The following is a 15,464-nucleotide window of genomic DNA, read 5'->3' on the forward strand; positions in this document are numbered from 1 at the left end:
TGGGGGACAGAACAGCAGAACGCGGTGCCTCCGGGGCCAGGAGCCTGAGGCCGAGGTGGGGCCGGGCCTGAGCCTGCAGGGGGGGCCCGTCCATGCCTCTCTCTTCCAATTTCTGGCCACCCCAGGCGGCCCCTGGCTTGCCGCAGCGCCACCCTAGTCACATGGCGTTTTCCCTGTGTCCACATCCAAAGGTACCCTTTTTAGAGGGAAATTAGGGCCCATCCTGCTCCAAATGACCTCACCTTACCCTGGTCCCCTGCAGAGACCCTATTTCCAAATCCGGTCACGTCCATGGTGATCAGGACTTCAACGTGTCTTTGCGGGGACACAGTTCAACCTCTAACAGAGCCAAACCAGAGTGTCCGCCTCCACTGCAAATCCCTTCAAGACACCGGCACCGACAGGGAGCGGGGAACCAGGGGCCCCACGCAGAGCCCTCGGAGGGAAGGGAACCAGCCGGGAACCAGGCGCAAGTGGGAGCAAACGCCCAGGGTCGGCCAGGACAGAAGGCAGCTGCTGGGGCGGGGTGGGGGGGAGTTGGAGGGGGCGGTGGCCGGCAGCTCAGCCTCAAGGGGGCTGGGCCGGGCCTGGGCTGCCATTTCATGCTGTCCTGACAGGCAGAGGCCCGGGGAAGCGAGGCTGAGGCGCTGCTCCGGGTAGATGCGGCCAGTGGACACGCAGGGCTGGCCCGGTGGTGCACCGTGTCTCGGCCTCCTCCCCGCGGCCCAGCCTGGACCCCACGCACGGCGGCCGGGGCTGGTGCTCCGAGGCCTGGCCCCGCCACTCTCCGCCCCTGTTTCTGACCCACAGCATCTGATCTCTCCGCAGCCTGGGCCTGGAGGAGCGCCATCTCCTCTTAGAGCCGACGCAGCACCGGCCCCTGGAGCCGAGTCAGGGGCCCCTGTCCCGTCTGTCTGCCTCGGTCTGCTCTGCCGCCTGTCGCCCGTCACCCCGGGACTCCTGGGGCACCTGGTTCCCGGCTTCCCCTTCTTTCATGCCCTCTCACCGTCTTTGAGGGCAGACTGCCCCCCCACACAACACCCTGGTTGCCATGGCAACGCTGCCGCGGGTACCAGGTGGTGGTTGGGGGCAGGGAGCAGGCGCTGCTGCAGCCTCCACCATTTCCAATGCCAGGCACCCGCGAGGCGCAGTGGCTGGGGCTCATTTTGGGGGGCACTCAGGGCCTCCCAGGCTTCTTCTTGGTTGATGGGAGGTGGGGAGAAGGGAGGGACAGGCGCGAGGGTGAGAACTAACATGGAGGGAACTGATGGCCTCGTGGCCAGGGGAGGGAGGATGGAAGGTGAGCTGAGGGAGGGGGGTTCTGGACAGGATCTGGGGCTGCGGCCACGGACACTGGGATGAGCCGAACTCCAGCTCCCGCTGCCTGGTGCAGGGACAGGGCTTGACCAGGCCAGGCCTCCCCAGGACCTCGCAGTGGGAGGAGATGGGGCCTGGCCTGTGGGGTACAGAGGCAGCCAGCCCAGAGGGGACAGGAGCAGGCGCTGGAGGGTTGGAGTTCCAGGGAGAGGCCAAGAGACCACAAGGGGGAACCAGGGGAGGACATGGCAGAGGGCGGCTGCCAAGCAACACAGGTGCCAAGGCACAGGGGGGCGGCCGCAAGGGTGGGGACTGCAAACGCAGGAACGAGGGGACACGCTGAGCCCCAAGTCCCCCTCATCATCTCCTCTCCCCCACTCCCAGCCCTCTCTACCCCCAGCCCAAGCAGGATGCCGTTTCCATGACAACCCGGCCAGCCAGAAAGTGGGATGGGGGGCCTACAGAGGAAATTGTTCACATCAGTAGGGAGGAAGGGGGGCAAGAGGCAGAGCAGGGCTGGCTGGGTGCTCCGGGCCAGGGCCCTGAGCCCCAAATCCTCGCGCCCACTTCCCCCAGGATGCTCACTCCACCCTGAGAACCCGCACCATCCCTTCTGGGCCACTACAGGGAAGGGGGAGGCCCAGGAGAGGCTCAGGGGTCAAATGTCCAAAGATCAGCCACTGCCCAGGCTTTGCATGTGGAGGGCAGTGAGCAGCCGGCAGAGCGCAGAACGCAGACCACCAGATTCCAGGGATGGCCCTCCACAGGGCCCCGAGGAGGGTGGGAGTGGTGGGCTATGGCCGCCTTGGTGAGCCCCTGACCATCTGGGTCTCCTTCTCAGACCCCTTCCTGAAGCCCCGGCTCTGTGCACTCCCTCCCAAACTGGTCACCTGCACTGCCTGGCATCTGCCACGTCCCACTGTGCAGCTCCTTCCCTCCCTCTGGTCCCTGTGCCCCCCTCTCTGGTCCCTGTCCCTCTCCCTCTGGGTCCCTGTCCCCCTCCCTCTGGGTCCCCACCCCTCCTGGGTCCCCATCCCCCTCACTCTGGGTCCCTGCCCCCTCTCTGGGTCCCTGTCCCCCTCCCTCTGGGTCCCTGTCCCCCTCTCTGGGTCTCTGTCCCCATCTCAGGGTCCCTGTCCCCCTCTCTGGGTCTCTGTCCCCATCTCAGGGTCCCTGTCCCCCTCTCAGGGTCCCTGTACCCCTAAGTCTCTGTCCCTCTCCCTAGGACAGTCCCTTGTCTCCCAGCTGCTGACTCAGGGACCAGAATTGGGCCTAGAACTTGTTTTTGTCTGGAATCGTGACCCAAGCCGAATGGCAGGGAGTGTGCCCCGTTCTCTGCAGCTCCAGAACCTCGCTGCCGTTGTGGAGAGGTCAGTGACCTCATCTGGAGAGAGCGGGGCTCCCTGAAGCTTCTGTTCTGGCTTACCTTGGGTGCTGTGTGATCTCAGGCAAGTCCCTCCCCTTCCCCAGGCCTTGGTTCACCCCAAAGTGAAATGGGATAAGCTCACCTACCCTGTTTCCCCTCCAAGGCCAGGGTGAAGAGTGATAGGCCTTATGCACGCTGAGGGAATCTGGGAGAGGAGGCCTGATACCTCTCCAAGGCGCTCCCACATCTCTCTCCTCTCCCAGGCACCCTGACCTTGTGGTGGAAGTAGCCCACCCCAAAATAATCCACGAATCTGGGGCACAAATCCTGCGCCACGCCAATCTCCTGGTGAGCCCTGTGTGTTTGGCCTTGACCCCACCCCACCCTAAGATGGGATCTGTCCTGACTGCAGCCCCTCCCCACCTTCATCCACCCAGGTGGGGTCCCCCTCAGCCCTGGCTGACCAGGCCACAGAACGGCAGCTCCGGGAGGCCTCGCACTGCTGGGGCCATGCTGTGTTTGTGGCCCGGGGGGCCCTGTGGGGCATTGAGGATATTGCCAGATTGGACGCGGCCGGGGGCCTCCAGGTGAGCGCCCCCGGGCTCCCCAGCAGCTGGTAAGGGGCCTCTGGGGACCCCTAGTCCTCTGAGCCCAGCTTTCACTTCCAGAGCCTCCGTGTCACCATGGCCACACACCCTGATGGCTTCCGGCTCGAGGGACCCCTGGCGGCAGTACACAGCACCAGGCCTCGCACTGTACTCTACGAAGGCCCTGTGCGTGGACTCTGTCCCTTTGCCCCTAGAAACTCCAACACCATGGCCGCTGCTGCCCTAGCCGCCCCCAGCCTGGGCTTTGACCATGTGATAGCGGTGCTTGTGGCTGATCTCAGGTGAGCTAAGCCAGGTGGGGGTTTGGGCCGGGGCCAGGCCGGCCAGACTGACCACCCTGCTTGCCCCAGCCTCACGGACATGCATGTGGTGGATGTGGAGCTGACTGGACCCCCAGGCCCCACAGGCCGGAGCTTTGCTGTGCGCACCCACAGAGAGAACCCTGCCGAGCCAGGCGCTGTCACCGGCTCCGCCACTATCACCACCTTCTGGCGCAGCCTCCTGGGTGAGGCCAGGCCCCTCTCCAGGGCCCGTGGCCCCTCTCCCCAAGCCCTGGGCTCCTGCGCTCCGCAGAGCTTGAGTCTCCTGCTCTGTTCTGCAATTCTGAGCCTGTTAACTAACCTTCGTTTCTGAGTCTCCTTAACCTGCTACTCCACAACTTTAAATCTTTTTACCGCTCTCTCTGCTTCAGTCTCCTCTGCCTGAGTCTGTGGCGCCCTCTCACTGGGACCATACCATCTTTCTTCCTCTCTGTCCACCACGCAGGTCTCGGCCCCCTCTGGGTCTCAGTCCCTCTCTCTAGGTCTTCTTCCACCCCTACCATGCATGGTCTGCGCCTTCCTCCAGGTGTCCGTCCCTTATCTCTCTGTCTCAGCCTTCCATTCCTTTTATCTCCACCCCGCAGGCTGCTGCCGGCTCCCCTCCACGCCGGGGATCCATCTCTGCTGAGGCCTCCTTCTTCCCGAGGTCACCCTCGTCTCATTCATCTCCCACCACCACCGTCCCGCCACTGCCCTGGCCTGGGTCCCCGGACCTCCCTCCTGTCTCAGTAAAACTTGGAGGCTCTTCTCCCTGAATAATCTGGTGTCCCTGGCCCCTTGCTTCCCTATCACGTCGCATCCTTACACTGGGCATAATGCAGTCGCAGGGGGGCGGGAACCCAAGCGAGCAACAAGTCTGGAAGCTATCGCGAGAGTCTACCCACTATATTTCCCCCACCCCCAGAGTCCTCCGAGCAGCAGGGGGCGTGGCAGTGCACAAGGGGAGGACTTCCGTAGTCCACATTTCCGGGATTTCTCGCAGGACCGACGGAAGTTGTAGTCCGGCGTTCTCGGGACAACTGCGGACTTCGGGCCACGCTGAGAGATGTTCCGTGCTGAACAAGAGCCTTCGCGGGGGCCGCCGGGAGTCGTAGTCCGGCACGTAGGGGCCGCCGGGAACTGTCGTCCTTCCCGCCTGCCCAGTCAGCGCTGTACTTCCCGCCCCGCACTCGGAGCTCAGAGCCGCCGCCCAGGGGGATGCGGGAGCCCCTGGTTTGGGGGAGCAGAGAGGCAGGCGGGGTGAGGGACGTTGCCTGGCAACGGGCGAGCGTCGCGGTTGGGGTACGGGTCGGGGAAAGGGCTGTTCCGTGGTATTCTGGGAGGGGGTCCTGTTGCCAGGTGACGGGAGAAGAGAATCCGGTTGTTTAGCAACAGGGAAGGGGAGTCTTCTGTTGCTAGGCAACCAGAAGAGACCCTGTTACCTAGAGACAGGGGAAGAGGATTCTTCAGTCGCTAAGTAACCAGACGACAGGCTCGTTACCCAGTTGGGGGAGGAGGGGGGTCCTCTGTTGCCAGGTAATCACAGAGGGAGCCTGTTATCTAGGGACAGGGGATCCCGCGGTTCTCTGTTGCTAGGTGACCACCGTAGGGACCCTTTCACTTAGGGAGGTGGCGATGTTGCCAGGTGAACAGAAGAGCCTTTTTCCTAGGAATAGGGAATGGAGGTACCCTGTTACCAGGACAATGCCTGGGGAGCAGGGTCAGGAGCCCAGTGTCCCCTCAGGCTGCTCGTAGCCCCTGCCTCAGTGGCGGTGTCCCCAGGGCCCGCTGGGAGGTTGAGCCTCCACATCCCGGGACTCTGAGTCCCTTCTCCCCCGACCACCCCACCAAGCAGGAGCCGAGGGCGGCATGTCCCAGGCCCCGGGAGCACAGCCAAGCCCGCCACCCTCCGTGTACCACGAACGGCAACGCCTGGAGCTGTGCGCCGTTCACGCCCTCAACAACGTCCTCCAGCAGCAGCTCTTTAGCCAGGAGGCTGCCGATGAGATCTGCAAGAGGTGACCGTCACCCACCCTAACCCCTGGGAAAGCAGGGCTCACAGAGGCAAGCGGCCCACCTGGGTCTCATAGCGAGGCCGGGGCAGAGAGAGCTGTTATCTAGGGACAGGGGATCCGGATATGGAGACTGGACCCTGGGACTCAAGAGATGGAGACTGCCTCCCACACCTGTGCGTCCTTTTAGCCCCAGCCCCAGCTCAGGCCTCACCCTCTCTTACCTGGGCCCTGTCCCCACCTCCCCTCTGGCCTCCCAATTTCTTTTTTTTCTCCTCCAGCCCAGCTGCGCCGGGGCCCAGTGCTGCCCCTGCCCCTCCCCCGCTCACAGCCCTTCGTGGCTCTCTGGCATCTCCCAGCGTCTCAGGCCCCGCAGCCTGACTGCCACGGCCCTGCAGGCTCTGGTTCCCACCTGCCTCAGCAGCTTCGTATCTCACTGCTCCCCCCAAATTCCTCTCCAGCCCCTGAATGAGCCCACTATGATGGCTCGGGGCCTTTATGGGGGCTTTTTTTTCTGCCTGCCATGGCCTCCTCCTCTTGGTAGCCTGGAGGGTTCCTCCTCACTATTTCAGGACTTCAAACATCACCTCTTTGTCATCTCTACCTGTGTCCTCCTCCCTGTCCGCACAGCCCGAGCCCCAGCTCAGGCCCCTGGTGGCCTGGACTCTCCCTTCTGCCTCTGGTCCCTGCTTCCAGGCAGTCCCTTATATGATCGCACACCTGGAGAGGACCCTGTCCCTGCTCTGGCTCACAGCCCTCCTGTAGCCCCCAGCATTCTCAGGCAAAGTACTATAGCCCCTCAGACTGACTATTACAGAATTTATTCATCTCCTCCATCATTCGAAACAGGGATTGGTCAGCTCTTCTACACCCTGCCCTGAGGGAGGTGAGGGAGACCAATACACAGAAAAATAATAGACAACTGTTCCCTCTCTGGCTGCTCCCCCTGCCCTGCCAACCAAGGGCCCAGAGAGAGAACAAAGGCGCCATTGTTCAGAGGAAGCAGGACCCAGAGAGATGGGTGAAGGCAGGGTGGGCCTCCTGGGCCAGGGGACCAGGTCGGAAGAAAGGCTGAGAGGCAGGAGCTCAAGAAATGTGCTTGGGGACAGGTGTCTGGGAAGTCGGGGGTAGGACTGAGGCTAGGAGGCCAGTAGGGACCAGACCATGTGAAGGGGCTGGAACTCTCTCCTGGGGTGACAGGGCCTGGGGCGGGGGGGGGGGCGCAGGGTCAGCACAGGCTATGGAAAGAGCCCCCGGCCCTGTGGGAGACGGACCAGAGGTGGGAGACTGGAGGCTGGGTGAGGGTCCAGGTGGAAGAGGATGAGCCCTGAGCCGGGGACCGTCGTTGAGGACAGGGCAGAGTCGGGGAACAAGTGGAATAGGGTTTGGGGCTGATGAGTCATGGGGGTTAGGGAGAGGTAAGAGTCCAAGAGTCCATGACTCACGGACCCTGTGACCCTCCTGCTTAGTGGGGAGAGTGAAGCTTTTCCAGGTGCCCCCAACTCAGGTTCTGACCACCCCCAACTAGGTTGGCCCCAGACTCCCGGCTGAACCCCCATCGCAGCCTCCTGGGCACCGGCAACTATGACGTCAACGTGATCATGGCTGCCCTGCAGGGTCTGGGCCTGGCCACCGTGTGGTGGGACCGGAGGCGGTGAGACCCAACCCAGGGAGCTGCGTCACGGGTGCTGAGCACGGCACAGTGGGCGCCGAGGGTAGTCAGTGTGGGCGGGGCAGGAGGGGACGCGGGCGGATGGTGGGAGGTTTGCACGGCTGGGTGATGGCCCGCCCGTGGGCTTCATGGTAGGTGGGGTGTGGGAGGAGCTGCTGGGGGGTGACCAGGAGACCGGTGGCAGCTGGGTGACTGAGTGGATGGTCAATGGCTGGGTGGTGTGTGGAGCAGGTGGTGGCTGGATGGCGGGGTGTGTGAATGGAGGGATAGCTGAGGGGTTCGCTGACTAATGGACAGTTGGTAGGCAGTGGAGGGCAAACAGGTGGACAGACAGGTGGGTGGGGAGCCGCGTGGCTCGTGGTGATTGTGGCACTCAGTGGGTGACTTCCAGGTGAACAGGACGGGGCAGTTGGATGGGGGATGGTTTAGGAGGCTGGGAGGTTTGGGTGGTGGTGGCTCCGTGGCATGTAATGGATGCACACTGGGTAGAAGCAGTGTGGGTGTGGGGAGAGTGGGCTGGGAGCTGGGCGGCTGGTGGCTGGAGGGGTGGGTGGTGGTGGGATATGAACAGGAGAGGGGAGATTGGATGGGGGACAGCTGACTGGGGGTTCTTCATGGGTGGTGGGTAGCTGGGTAAGGGGGTCCATGAAGGATGGATGGTGGGTGGGTGGAGGGTGGACAGCAGAGTGGAAGGGAACAGGGCGGGCTGGCTCAGAAGGGTCCTTGGGCAGGCTCGGTAACCCCCTGACCGCGGTGCCCCCCCACCTCACACAGGCCTCTGTCCCAGCTGGCCCTGCCCCAGGTGCTGGGGCTGATCCTCAACCTGCCCTCGCCCATGTCACTGGGGCTGCTGTCCCTGCCAGTGCGCCGGAGGCACTGGGTGGCCCTGCGCCAGGTGGACGGCGTCTACTACAACCTGGACTCCAAGCTGCGGGCACCTGAGGCCCTGGGGGATGAGGACGGGGTCAGGTGAGGGCGTGGTGACGCTGGGGCTGGGGCGGGCACTAGACCTCCTCCCAGGAGGCAGCCCCCAGGCCTGCTGGGCCTCAGCCTCCCCATCTCTCTGCCCAGAGCCTTCTTGGCTGCTGCTCTGGCTCAGGGCCTGTGCGAGGTGCTGCTGGTGGTGACCAAGGAGGTGGAGGACACGGGCTGCTGGCTGCGGACAGACTGACCCCTGGGCGGAGGGAACCACAGCCCCCGGCCCAGCACCTCCGCCAGGCCCCACACCTCATGGACCCCACAAAGCCCCAGCCCCTTCTCCACACCCCTGCTCCCCAGTGCCGCTGCTGCCTCAATAAATCTGATGTGCCCAGGGCTGTGTGTCCCTCCCCAGGGCAGTGTGTCCCTCCCCTAGGGCTCTGTGTCCCTCCCCCAGGGCTCTGTGTCCCTCCCCTAAGGCACTGTGTCCCTCCCCCAGGGCTGTGTGTCCCTCCCCTAGGGCTGTGTGTCCCTCCCCTAAGGCACTGTGTCCCTCCCCCAGGGCTCTGTGTCCCTCTCCAGGGCTCTGTGTCTCTCCCCAGGGCTCTGTGTCCCTCCCCCAGGGCTCTGTGTCCCTCCCCAGGGCTGTGTGTCCCTCCCCAGGGCTCTGTGTCCCTCCCCCAGGGCTGTGTGTCCCTCCCCCAGGGCTCTGTGTCCCTCCCCCAGGGCTGTGTGTCCCTCCCCAGGGCTCTGTGTCCCTCCCCTAAGGCACTGTGTCCCTCCCCCAGGGCTCTGTGTCCCTCCCCAGGGCTCTGTGTCCCTCCCCCAGGTCTGTGTCCCTCCCCCAGGGCTCTGTGTCCCTCCCCAGGACCTGCCGCCCCTCCCTGCAACTTCCTGTCCTGTCCGTCCTGGCGTCCTCAGCCCCATGTCTAGGTCTGGCCTATGCGCCCAGGGGCTTGCCCTCCCCAGTTCCCAGGCTGGGAGGAAGGCACAGGAGGGCCTGCAGCCCCCCGTTCTGGTGGTGGCAGCTCTAAGAGGGCTCCATGGGGTGCTGTGGGGGCCACAGGAGGCCGGGGGGGCCGGGGAGACGAGCTCTAGGAGGCAGAGGGAAGCTTGCCAGTGGGCCCACGCAGGGAGGGCTCTTCCAGAAATGAAGTGACTGTGCATGAGGAGATGAGAGACCAGGGGGTCCTGGCCGGACCCAGAGCCCTGAGGGCCTCCAGGGGCAGCGAGGGGCCAGACTCATCCCGGGCAACAGGCGGGCTGGAAAGAGGCCGTGGGTCCCCGTGGGAGAGGCCAGAGGCTTGGTCTCGGACCTTGGGGAGGGAGAGGAGGGGACAGAGAGGCAGGCCAGCCCTGGGCCTGATGGGCTGCTGGGGGAGGGGACAGTGGTGCCACCCCCAGCGGAGGGAACCCTCGGAGGAGAAGTGGGTTTGAGGGACACGTTGTGCTCATCGGAATGTAAGAAATATGACAGGCTGGGGACATCAGGGAGGGGGACCCTGGGTCAGGGGCTGGGGAGATGGCCTCAGGACCCATGGTCAGGTGGGAGCTTGATGTGTGTGAGCAGGGAGGGAAGCAGGCAGGGGGGCCCGGGTGAAAGGTCCCCCTTTACGGGGGGGCAGCAATGGAGGACTCAGGGGCACAGGGAGGCCTGAGGCCCCAGCTTGGGGTGTGTCTCCCCACTCAGCCAAGGCCGGGCTCCACCTGGCCAGTAAATCCATCGGACAACGCAACCAAAACCCTGACACAGAAAGAAGGCGGGGTGCAGCCAGCAACTGTGCGTCAAAGTGGCAGGGGATGCGGGACATGGGCGGGGTGGGTTCTGGTTCCCCAGACTTCCAGAGGTCAAAGGGCGACTGGTAAAGTGAAACTCCTGGGGTGCCAGGACACCCCAACTCTGGGCCCCCTGCCTCCACCCTGCAGCCCCTCCAGCTGGCTCTGGCTCTCTGATTACCTCTCTCTCCCTGCAGTCCCTCTCGGTCTCTTTCTAGATGGTTCCCTGTCTCTCGGGCTCAGCCTTTCAGGCCCCTTGTCCAACCTGGGCCCCTCGGTCCCCTCCCGCCCCATGCCTGCCGCCTGTCTGGTCACCATCGCAGACAGCCCAGCGGGACTCCCGACTGCTTCTATTCCGGGCAGAGTGGCCTCCCCAGGGGCCCTCTCAGCTGTGGCCTAATATGGTTGGAGAGGAGCTGGCAGGCCAGGGGGACCAGAGCGGCAGGGAGGGGTCTGCTCCTGGCTCCCCTCAACACTAACTCTCCTGCTCTGCACAGGTGATAGCCCTGGGCATTGATTAAGCACTTACTGTTTGCCGCTCACGGTGCAGAATGCCCCTTGCACCTCACCAGCCCCCACCTGCCAGGGCTCCCCTTCTCAAAGGAACATGCCTGACTCATCTGTCCCTTGCCCCAAGATGCCCAGCCAGGCTGCCCCGGAGCTTGGGAGAGTGGGGGGCTCCCGAGGGTCCCTGGCTGCCTGTTGTGGGCACCCTATGAAGACCCACAGGGGCCTCTCAGCTCCTGCCTGGCTGTGGGGGGGCTGCAGTCACGCGGCAGGTGCAGGGGGAGTGACAGCTGTCCTGCACCCCCTGGGTGCTGACAGCTGGGGCCCGATTTAGCTCACAGAGCTGGGCATGGCCAGAAAAGGCAGTGGGGGCATTGGCTCCGCCCCCAGGGCGCCCCTTAAATCAGCAGGTCCAACCAGGGCGGGGGGGGGCCGCCACCGATGCCAGGTGAGAGGGACCACACTCCTTCCCGACTTCGCGAGTCCTGCCCCCAGCGGTTGCCCAAGGAGCTCTTCCCAACTCTCTCTCTCCCCCACCCTCCGTCTCTCTGTCTCTCTCCATCTCTCTCTCCCCCACCCCACTCTCCCGCTCTCTCTCCATCTCTCTGTCTCTCTCTAGCTCTCTCCGGCTCTGTCTCTCGCCCTACCCCTGACTCTCCATCTCTCTCTGTCTCTCCCCATCTCTCTGTCTCTCTCCAGCTGTCTCTGTCTCTCTCCAGCTCTCTGTCTCTCTCCAGCTCTCTGTCTCTCTCCAGCTGTTTTTCAGTCTCTCTCCATCTCTGCCTGTCTCTCTCCAGCTCTCTCTGTCTCTCTCCAGCTCTCTGTCTCTCTCCAGCTCTCTCTCCAGCTCTCTGTCTCTCTCCAGCTGTTTTTCTCTCTCCATCTCTCTCTCCAGCTCTGTCTCTCTCCAGCTCTCTGTCTCTCTCCATCTCTCTCTGTCTCTCTCTAGCTCTCTGTCTCTCTCCAGCTCTCTCTGTCTCTCTCCAGCTCTCTGTCTCTCTCCAGCTCTCTGTCTCTCTCCAGCTGTTTTTCTGTCTCTCTCCATCTCTCCAGCTCTCTCTGTCTCTCTCCAGCTCTCTGTCTCTCTCCAGCTCTCTCTTTCTCTCCAGCTGTTTTTCTGTCTCTCTCCATCTCTGTCTCTCTCCAGCTCTCTCTGTCTCTCTCCAGCTCTCCCTGTCTCCCTCCGTCTCTCCGTCTCTCTGTCTCTCTCTATCTCTCTGTCTCTCTCCAGCTCTCCCTGTCTCTCTCCAGCTCTCCCTGTCTCTCTCCATCTCTCTGTCTCTCTCCAGCTCTCCCTGTCTCTCTCCATCTCTCTGTCTCTCTCCAGCTCTCCCTGTCTCTCTCCAGCTCTCCCTGTCTCTCTCCATCTCTGTCTCTCTCCATCTCTCACTGTCTCTCTCCATCTCTCTCTCTCCAGCTCTCCCTGTCTCTCTCCATCTCTGTCTCTCTCCATCTCTCCCTGTCTCTCTCCATCTCTCTGTCTCTCTCCAGCTCTCCCTGTCTCTCTCCATCTCTCCCTGTCTCTCTCCATCTCTCTGTCTCTCTCCAGCTCTCCCTGTCTATCTCCATCTCCCTGTCTCTCTCCATCTCTCTGTCTCTCTCCAGCTCTCCCTGTCTCTCTCCATCTCCCTGTCTCTCTCCATCTCTCTGTCTCTCTCCATCTCCCTGTCTCTCTCCATCTCTCTGTCTCTCTCCATCTCTCCCTGTCTCTCTCCATCTCTCTGTCTCTCTCCAGCTCTCCCTGTCTCTCTCCATCTCCCTGTCTCTCTCCATCTCTCTGTCTCCAGCTCTCCCTGTCTCTCTCCATCTCCCTGTCTCTCTCCAGCTCTCTGTCTCTCTCCAGCTCTCCCTGTCTCTCTCCATCTCTCTGTCTCTCTCCATCTCTGTCTCTCTCCAGCTCTCCCTGTCTCTCCCTGTCTCTCTCCATCTCCCTGTCTCTCTCCGTCTCCCTGTCTCTCCAGCTCTGTCTCTCTCCATCTCCCTGTCTCTCTCCAGCTCTCTGTCTCTCTCCAGCTCTCCCCGTCTCTCTCCGTCTCTCTCCAGCTCTCCCTCTCTCCATCTCCCTGTCTCTCTCTGTCTCTGTCTCTCTCCAGCTCTCCCTGTCTCTCTCCATCTCCCTGTCTCTCTCCATCTCCCTGTCTCTCTCCAGCTCTGTCTCTCTCCATCTCCCTGTCTCTCTCCAGCTCTCTGTCTCTCTCCAGCTCTCCCTGTCTCTCTCCATCTCTCCCTGTCTCTCTCCAGCTCCCTGTCTCTCTCCAGCTCTCCCTGTCTCTCTCCGTCTCTGTCTCTCTCCAGCTCTCCCTCTCTCCATCTCCGTGTCTCTCTCTGTCTCTGTCTCTCTCCAGCTCTCCCTGTCTCTCTCCATCTCTCCCTGTCTCTCTCCATCTCCCTGTCTCTGTCTCTCTCCAGCTGTCCCTGTCTCTCTCCATCTCTGTCTCTCTCCATCTCTCCCTGTCTCTCTCCATCTCTCTGTCTCCCTCCAGCTCTCCCTGTCTCTCTCCATCTCTGTCTCTCTCCATCTCTCTGTCTCTCTCCAGCTCTCCCTGTCTCTCTCCATCTCCCTGTCTCTCTCCGTCTCTCTGTCTCTCTCCAGCTGTCTCTCTCCCTCTCCCTGTCTCTCTCCGGCTCTGCCTCTCCAGCTGTTGTCTGTGTGTCCCCGCCCCTGCCCCTGCGGCCCTCCCCCGTTTCCGTCCCCGCCCCCCATCTCCCCGCCCCTGCTGTCCCGCCCTCTCTCTCTCCCCCAGCTGTCTTCATCTCTGTCTGCTTCCCCCCCCACTTGTCTGTCCATCTCCGACTCTGTTCTCCCGTCTCTCTTCGTGTCCGTCTCTTCTCCCACTTCTTGGTCTCTCAGTCTCTGTCTCTGCCTACCTTTCTCTGTCCGTATCTGTCAGCCCATCTCCTTGTGTCTGTCTGTCCCTGTCTCACTCACGTGTCTTTGCGTCCCTCTGCTGCTTCCACCCCTCCGTTTCTGCCCCTCTTTCGGTCGGTGTGTGTCCGGCTCCCCCGCCCCTCCCCTTCCCCGTGGCCCTCTCTGGCCCTGCCTCTCTCTCCAGCTCCCGGACGGAGGCCACCGGCCCTCCGCTGCAGTTTCTGCTGAATAAAGCTGCTCTGTCCTCACCTCTCCCGCCCCTCCCGCCTCCTTCCCTTCCTCACTCCTGTGCGTCTGAGCTCCCCTCGAATCCCGGAGTCGGGGTAGGACCCGGGGCCGGGCTCCTCGCTCCCAGAGGGAGACCCGGAGACGGGGAGACAGAGGTGGGTGGGGGCCACAGAGACTCAGGTGCCCCGGAGCCAAGGCCAGGCAGGGCCCCAGCCCCACACCCTCCCCCAGGCCCCACTCCTTGCCCCCCTCCCGTGGGCCGGGATCTGGGGGGAGGGTGTAGGGGGACCACCAGGAGGCCCGGCCCCTCTCCGCTGGTTCCCCACCTTCCTGCTCTGCGGGGTGGAAGGGGACAGGCGTCTTGCGTCTATGGAGCGCCTGCTGTGTGCCCCTGAGACGCCTCCGCCTCCTGCCTCCCTGGCCCTTTCCTGTGACCTCTGCCACTTCCTCCTGCCCTTCTGGTCTCCTCCTCGGAACACATGGGTATCTGTGAAGCCCCTAGTGCTTGCCAGGCAATTTCCATGCACCCCTTTTGCCTGCCTGTCCTCCACCCTGACCTGCACTTCTTCCTGGTCGCCTGCCCTCTCCTGGGAAAAGCAGGCATTTGTGGAGCACCTACTGTGCGCAAGGGAACTTACACACCCCATCTTATTACACTCTTTTCTCCCCCCATCCCTTTCTTCCCTCTCTATTCATTTCCTCTCCTTTCTGACTTTCTCCTCCCTCCAGAGGGAGGGAGTGGAGGCATACTGAGCACCGACTGTGTGCCAGGCAGTCTACATCCCTTCTCTCCCTGCCTCACTCCAGCTTCCTGCCCTGTCACTCCCTGTCTTCTGGCCTCTCTGCTCTTTTCCGAGACAAGGAATACACACTCATTGAGCATCTATGGCACGCCAGGCCATTGCATGTGTTCTCTCCTCTCCTCTCCCTCCCCTGGCTCACTGACCCATGGTCTGTTGCTCTCTGCCAGGGAAGGAAATGGGCATTTTTGAGCACTTATTTTGTGCCAGGCAATTTACTTACATGCCCCCCACCTCAACCTCAATTCTCCCTGTTCCTTCATTTCTGACTTATCCTCCTTTCTGCTCCATCTGCTCCTCATTGGGGAAGAAAAGCAGTCATGGAGCACCTACTGTGTGCCAGGCAATTAACACCCCACCCCATCCGCTCCTGCCTCTGTCCCTCCGGCCCTCTGAGTGCCTCCTGATGCCTGCCCTCAGCCTGCCCCGCCTGCCCCCTGTGCCCTCTCCTCTGCCCGGCTCCTCCCGCCCTGACCCCCCTCTGCTCCGCCAGCCTCTGCACGGGCCTCCTCCGCGGGCGCCTTCCTTTCCCTCTGCTCTCTCTCCCCCAAGGTATAGTGTGCGGGTACCCCACCTGCACACCAGCTCCCCCGCTTCCTCACTTCTCGGCGCTCCTTCTCTTCTCCAGCTTCCCCCCTCCTGTCTGCCCTGCCCACGCTCTCCTGGGGCAGGGAGTGGGCAAGTACTGAGCTGGTGACCGGCCACTCCTCACCCCCTAGGCTGCCCTTGCCTCCCTCTTCCTCTGCTGGCTCCCCTCCTCCTGGCTGCTCTCTCTGTGCTCGTGGATGGGGAAGGGAACTGCGTTTGTCAGGCACCTACTGTGTGCTGCTGCTTTACACGGATTGTCTCCTTCCCTCCTGCTTCTCCTATTCATTCTCTCTGCTGGCGTCCCCCCACCCTTCTTTTTCTTTCTTCTTTCTCCTGGGGAAAAAACCTAACACTTAACAAGCACCTACTGGGTGCTGGCAAATCGCCCTGTAGCCACTCTCCTCAGGCTGTCCCGCCCGGGTCCCCTCTGTGGTCGCCTCCTCAGCTCCTTCCTAACGGCCTGTCTCCTGAAGGGCCTGGGCCTTTATGCACTGAGCATGTGTG

The 15,464-nt window shown here is 62.7% G+C and overlaps 2 protein-coding genes across 6 annotated transcripts; both read left to right on the forward strand.

Annotated features, from left to right (window-relative positions):
* The first annotated feature begins 1,968 nt into the window (after positions 1-1,968).
* ASPDH (aspartate dehydrogenase domain containing) lies at positions 1,969-4,370 on the forward strand. 3 transcript variants are annotated; one of them, XM_017661599.3, is made up of 7 exons: positions 1,969-2,125; positions 2,543-2,687; positions 2,947-3,031; positions 3,121-3,270; positions 3,352-3,572; positions 3,642-3,796; positions 4,196-4,370. In XM_017661599.3, exons 1-7 carry the CDS (start codon positions 2,071-2,073, stop codon positions 4,237-4,239), a joined length of 855 nt encoding a protein of 284 aa, XP_017517088.1. In that variant the 5' UTR covers positions 1,969-2,070; the 3' UTR covers positions 4,240-4,370. The 3 variants fall into 3 exon arrangements, with proteins under 3 accessions (XP_017517088.1, XP_017517089.1, XP_036881622.1); XM_037025727.2 differs by having other exon boundaries at positions 2,006-2,125; positions 2,548-2,687; XM_017661600.3 differs by lacking the exon at positions 3,642-3,796.
* Positions 4,371-4,523: 153 nt separating this feature from the next.
* JOSD2 (Josephin domain containing 2) lies at positions 4,524-8,588 on the forward strand. Of its 3 annotated transcripts, none has more exons than XM_017661603.3 (5): positions 4,524-4,892; positions 5,446-5,608; positions 7,131-7,256; positions 8,049-8,243; positions 8,346-8,588. In XM_017661603.3, the coding sequence occupies exons 2-5, from the start codon at positions 5,460-5,462 to the stop codon at positions 8,443-8,445; spliced, it is 570 nt and encodes a 189-aa protein (XP_017517092.1). In that variant the 5' UTR covers positions 4,524-4,892; positions 5,446-5,459; the 3' UTR covers positions 8,446-8,588. The 3 variants fall into 3 exon arrangements, with proteins under 3 accessions (XP_017517092.1, XP_017517091.1, XP_017517090.1); XM_017661602.3 differs by having other exon boundaries at positions 4,524-4,850; positions 5,443-5,608; XM_017661601.3 differs by having other exon boundaries at positions 4,524-4,850.
* The last annotated feature ends 6,876 nt before the right edge of the window (positions 8,589-15,464 follow it).

Source organism: Manis javanica, chromosome 17 (genome assembly GCF_040802235.1).
Source record: "Manis javanica isolate MJ-LG chromosome 17, MJ_LKY, whole genome shotgun sequence".
Taxonomy (NCBI): domain Eukaryota; kingdom Metazoa; phylum Chordata; class Mammalia; order Pholidota; family Manidae; genus Manis; species Manis javanica.

Excerpts from the sequence above, each read along its gene's own strand:
- ASPDH (XM_017661599.3), top strand. The coding sequence starts at position 2,071 with ATGGCCCTCCACAGGGCCCCGAGGAGGGTGGGAGTGGTGGGCTATGGC. Across the intron at positions 3,032-3,120 it reads TGCGCCACGCCAATCTCCTG|GTGGGGTCCCCCTCAGCCCT; the intron begins GTGAGCCCTGTG and ends TCATCCACCCAG. Across the intron at positions 3,271-3,351 it reads ACGCGGCCGGGGGCCTCCAG|AGCCTCCGTGTCACCATGGC; the intron begins GTGAGCGCCCCC and ends TTTCACTTCCAG.
- JOSD2 (XM_017661603.3), top strand. The coding sequence starts at position 5,460 with ATGTCCCAGGCCCCGGGAGCACAGCCAAGCCCGCCACCCTCCGTGTAC. Across the intron at positions 5,609-7,130 it reads GCCGATGAGATCTGCAAGAG|GTTGGCCCCAGACTCCCGGC; the intron begins GTGACCGTCACC and ends ACCCCCAACTAG. Across the intron at positions 8,244-8,345 it reads GGGGATGAGGACGGGGTCAG|AGCCTTCTTGGCTGCTGCTC; the intron begins GTGAGGGCGTGG and ends CTCTCTGCCCAG.